This window comes from Epinephelus moara, chromosome 17, assembly GCF_006386435.1.
Source record: "Epinephelus moara isolate mb chromosome 17, YSFRI_EMoa_1.0, whole genome shotgun sequence".
In the NCBI taxonomy this organism is placed as follows: Eukaryota; Metazoa; Chordata; class Actinopteri; order Perciformes; family Serranidae; genus Epinephelus; species Epinephelus moara.
The window spans coordinates 31936831-31942131 of record NC_065522.1 but is presented as its reverse complement, the minus strand read 5'-3'; the positions used below and the strand labels follow the sequence as shown (position 1 = coordinate 31942131).

The 5301-nt window shown below is 37.7% G+C and overlaps 1 protein-coding gene across 1 annotated transcript in view; it reads left to right on the top strand.

Annotated features, from left to right (window-relative positions):
• The window catches only part of LOC126404302 (nephronectin-like), a 19135-nt gene that overhangs the window by 6558 nt on the left and 7276 nt on the right, over positions 1-5301 (top strand). The window contains exons 7-10 of the mRNA XM_050067453.1: positions 942-1016; positions 1303-1959; positions 2976-3059; positions 3822-3920. Coding sequence (XP_049923410.1) covers positions 942-1016; positions 1303-1959; positions 2976-3059; positions 3822-3920 — 915 coding nt within the window. The remainder of the gene's footprint in view (positions 1-941; positions 1017-1302; positions 1960-2975; positions 3060-3821; positions 3921-5301) is intronic.

Below are 5301 nucleotides of genomic sequence, written 5' to 3'. Positions count from 1 at the left end.
GAGGGTGAAGAGGAAGGGAGAGAGGACAGTCCCCTGCGGGGCCCCGGTATTGCTGACCACTCTGTCTGACACACAGCGTTGCAAGCGCACATACTGTGGTCTGCCAGTCAAGTAGTCTACAATCCAGGACACCAGGGGGGCATCCACCTGCATTGCTGTCAGAATAATAATGGCAAATAAATAAATCTAAACATAATAACAAAAATAATAAATTATTAAACATAAAAAACAAACAAATAATAGTAATAATAAATAACATTTAAAATGATAATGGCAGATAAATAAATAATGCCTATAATAACAAATTCATAAGAATAAATAAATTCACAATAATACCAAATAGATAAATAGAACATGATAACGAGAAGAATAAATAATAAAATAGTTAATGATAATAAATTAAAATAAATAAATAAAATAAAAATGATAATGATACCAAACAAATAAATGATATTATTAATAATAAGAAATACATACAATACTTAATAATAATCAACTGTAATTTGTGTTTGGCTCATTTGTCATGCTATTAGTTTCCATGTAGTTAAGCTGTGTCCATTCACAGTGAGCTGAATGTGTGAGCAGCTCCTGTTTGCAGTGTACCAGTGGATATACAGACAGCTGTCACTGGGTCACTGTGGGACTGAAGAGAACTTAAAAACATGAAAAAAGCTGTTTTGATTTCTGGACGTTTATTCTGGATGGTCATCACAGATAAACAAAATGTTTGTCATATTTGAAAATGTTAAAAAAAAATGTCTTTTACTCCTGAAGAAACAGTGAAGTTGAAACATGACAGCTGTTTCCTCAAACACTGATTTTATCTGCAGCGTTAATCCGTCACAATGTTTTTCTTAAGGTCTCATTTTCACAAGAAACCGTCTGGACAAAAATCTGACAGCCATAAAATCCATATTGTCTCTCTGTCTTTGTGTCACCAGATAAGGACACTCGGCCGTTCTGTTCTCTGAATCCTTCCTCTCCCAAGTGCAGGTGTAAAGGCGGCAGCTGTAAAGGTAACAACACCTCCTCCTCCTCCTCCTCCTCCTCCTCGTCATCATCAGGTCAACGCCTGCTCACATCCTCTAACAGTGGGACGTCAGTTACAAAATACTTTTTACTACACTTTTACTGTTGAAGATGCTCAGACATCATCAGACGATATCAGCTGTAAAACAAAAACATCAGTTACTTTTTGCCGTGCGACAGCGCTGCATCCTGAGTTTAACTAAATACAGTCGCTGTGTGTGAACGCTGACCGTGAAGTTAAATTAGAAAGTTCTGTTTTCTGTTTTTTTCCAGGTGTCCCCAAAGTGACTCTGGGGCCACAGAGACCGAGAACTACAACTCCCATCACCACCTCCACAGCTGCTACCCCTCCTCCTCTCACTACTACTACTACTACTACTACTACAGCTCAGCCAACCACCACGACAACCACCACCACAATAGCAACAACCACACCGACAACTTCCACTACTACCACAACAACTCCACTTCCTGCTACAACCACCACTGCAAGTACAACTACTTCTACCGCTCTGCCTACTACAACTGAACTGGATACTACAACTCCAACAATACCTACTACTTCAAGTACACAACCTACTTCTACTGCTACACCTGTTACTACTACTACTACTACTCCTCCCACGACTACTTCAAGTACACAACCTACTTCTACTGCTACACCTGTTACTACTACTACTACTCCTCCCACGACTACTTCAAGTACAACACCTGCTACTTCCACAACTGCTAGTATGACTACTTCTACCCTGGATACTTCAACTGCTGCCGCTACTACTGTTACTACTACCACGCCAACTACAACTGCAACTACTGTTGCAGTGGAGCCAACAACAGCCACCACAGTTGCCACCACCACATCCGTGGTAACGACAGTGAACAACAGGATCAATAAGGACGTGACACACAGACAGAGAGGAGACGTGCACAGTGAGGATGCGCACACACACACACACACACACACACACACACACACACACACACACACACACACACACATACACACAGATTCTTGTCTTTGTCAATTATGGGGACCACTGACTCTTTAACCACTTGTGAGGACCAAACTTTCCAGAGGTCAGGCGGGGTTTTACATAAAATTAAAAACTGAGAGAACGTTTGCTTCTCACACATTGTTTGAGCTGCAATAATTATTTTATTATTAATTAACCATAAAAATAGACATAAATTCTCTATTTCCAGCTTCTTAAATGTGAATATCTGCTGTTTTTTTTCATCTGTATGTTTGTAAACTGAATTTCTTTATGCTCAGGGAGAGTCACTATTTTTACATGTTTTGTAGTCCAAACATTTGATAATAGAAACAGGCAAATAAGAGAAAATATGAGGAAATAAGCAGCACATTAATCAATAATGAAAATACCAGTTTATTTATGTATTTATTTTCATTGACAAAAGACTGATTTATAAAAAATTCAGGTGAAATCAGCACATATAAATCAAATTGAGGTGAATATTGAGACAGTTACATGAAATTTAAAAAGGGGGGAGGATTAGAAAATATCTGCTTATGAATTTTTTAAAAATGTATATAGAGTAATTAAAGTAATAAGATCTTAAATGCTCTATCACCTGAGTTATCATAATGATGAATAATAACTTTAATGTTAAAAGAGTAGACAGTTAGCAGCCTAAAAAATCCTCCAGACTCCAGATCTGTCCACAATATTCATAAATCACTCAAAATAGGCAAACACTATTTCTGTATTATGTTTACAAAAGATACATGAAATATCAATTTCTGCAAACTTAACAATAGGACTATTAGCAGGCTATATGTCATGTAAAATTTTGAAATCAACCTCTGTAGCCTCGTTTAAAATACAGTACTTGTTAGGTAAAAGCTGATTATTTTCTCAGTTTAGAGCTCAAAACTTGTTAGTCAGTTTTATTTTAGTTTTATTGTGTGTGTTTGTGTGTTGCAGTCCCTCGACATCCCAATCATAACCAGGTGTGGGAGTTTGACATTGAGCTGGGAAATACTGCTGAGGACGCCAGAGATGATCCTGGTAAGTGTGCGTGTTTGTTTTGATGACTTTCACTGGGCTAAAAGTGTTTGTACCCAACCTTAAACTGACTTTGACCGCCTTACCTGAAGCTTTCTGTTACTGCAAAAAGACCCAAAGTTTAACTGATTTGAACCTTACATAAACAGCAAAGGGAAATTGAGTATAACTCTGGTTTATTACAACTTGGCTCTTACTTTGGTAGTTTTGCTCAATTTTTAAGAAACACGAGCAGTTAGCTGATGAAATGGGTTGTAAACAATCCAACAGATTGGACAAACTTATTTGGAAGAGAAATTTAAGGTGAACAGTGAAGATGTTACCTTAACTGTAAGTTGTAAACATTCATCACAACTTACACACCCACGTCCTACATCAGATTCACCTACCTTACTTACTATAGTTGTGTGCACACAGTTTTCCTGTTCAATGAGGAATTATTTCAGTTTGACCTTCAAATAAAAAGTTTTAGATTATCTGAATAACTTGATGACCCTTTTTTGAACTCCATCAAATTCATCAAACACTTTATAGTCTTCAAAAGGTGGTTAACATGGTACACAGCTAAAGCAGAATGTTGGTGGCCTGAAAATAAGTTTTGTTAATTTTCTTTTTCTTTTTTTTTTTTGTATTTGTTACTTGAATGTGTGCAGTGTTTTGTCTACTCCGGGCTCCTGTAGGAGCTGTTAATCAATTTTTTCCTCTCACAGCTGATTCACTCATAGGAGCTTCTCACATATGTTTTTGTGTGTGTGTGTTTTGTAGAGGTTGGTGTGCTCCACTGCACCTTTGATCATGGATTGTGTGACTGGATGTCAGACAGAGAAGGAGATCTACACTGGGAAGCAGCTCGCAACCCTGCAGGTAACAGACAAGCTTATAGACAAATTTAATTAAATAAAAATGTCATCAAAGAAAGTCATAGGATAGGATGTCATAAGAAAATTATTTAAAAGTCATAATGTATAGTATGTTGAAAAAAGTCATAGTATAGTATGTCAAAAACAGTGCCTAAAACGTCACTTTTTGTATGTCGAAATAAATCATGATATAGTATGTCGAAAAAAACAGTCATAGTATAGTATGTCGAAAAAAAGTACTTAAAACATCATAGTATGTCGAAAAAACTGCTTAAAACGTCATAGTATAGTATGTCGAAAAAAGTCATAGTATAGTATGTCGAAAAAAGTCATAGTATAATATGTTGAAAAAAGTGCCAAAAAGTCATAGTATAGTATGTCGAAAAAAGTCAAAGTATAGTATGTCGAAAAAAGTGCCTAAAATGTCATAGTATAGTATGTCGAAATAAATGCTAAAAAAGTCATAGTATAGTACAGGGGTGCCCAACCTTTTTTGAACCAAAATCTACTTTTAAAGTTGTCAGCCTGTCGAGATCTACCAGTTCACATAAGAAGCCGTATCCAACAGCCTATCTACGCATTTAATATGCACACAACAAACAGAAAACCCATCCAGATATAATAAAAAGCAGTTTGTGAGTTGCAAAAAAGTTGCATAAATGTATTTCCCTACCTCAGTGGGATCTCTGGCACTGGGAGGAGGCAGCTAGTTTCTCGAAGTCAGGGCAGTAGGAGCTGGTTGCCAGCCTTAGGGAGGCCACAAGGTGGTCATCTGTCATTGTGGATCTGTGCTTCGACTTGATGATTTTCATGTGAGAGAAAGCAGCCTCGCACAAATAAGTTGATCCAAAAAGTGCTGTTAAGTTCAAGGCACATCTTCTGAGGTTGGGATATTTGTTTGAGGTGATCTCAATGTCATTTTGCAGTGTGAGAATCTTGCTCTCAACAGCAGAGCTATCCAGTTGAAACAGTGATGCTACTTTGGAAGCAATGTAATCCACATCGATACCCTCCCCAAATGGAAAACACAGATAGCTGGCAACAGGCTCAATGGATGTAAAGTCAGTAAAACGCTTCTCAAATTCTGACAAGATGCTCTGAACTTGCTCCTTATAACGTGCACTGTCAAGCTGTGCAGAATCTTTGCCCTGACGCTTAAGTTCTGCTTGCATGTAAGGAAAGTTTCGCAGGTCACAGTATTGCAGCCTACTTGAAAGCAGTTGCAGCTTGCTTTTAAATGTGTTCACTGAACTAATCATGTTGATCACATGTTTATCCTGACCCTGGAGCTCTAAATTCAAATCATTGAGCATTCCAGTGAGATCTGTCAGGAACGCTAAGTCCAAAAGCCACTGGCAGTCCTCTAGCTGTGCATATTCTGCATG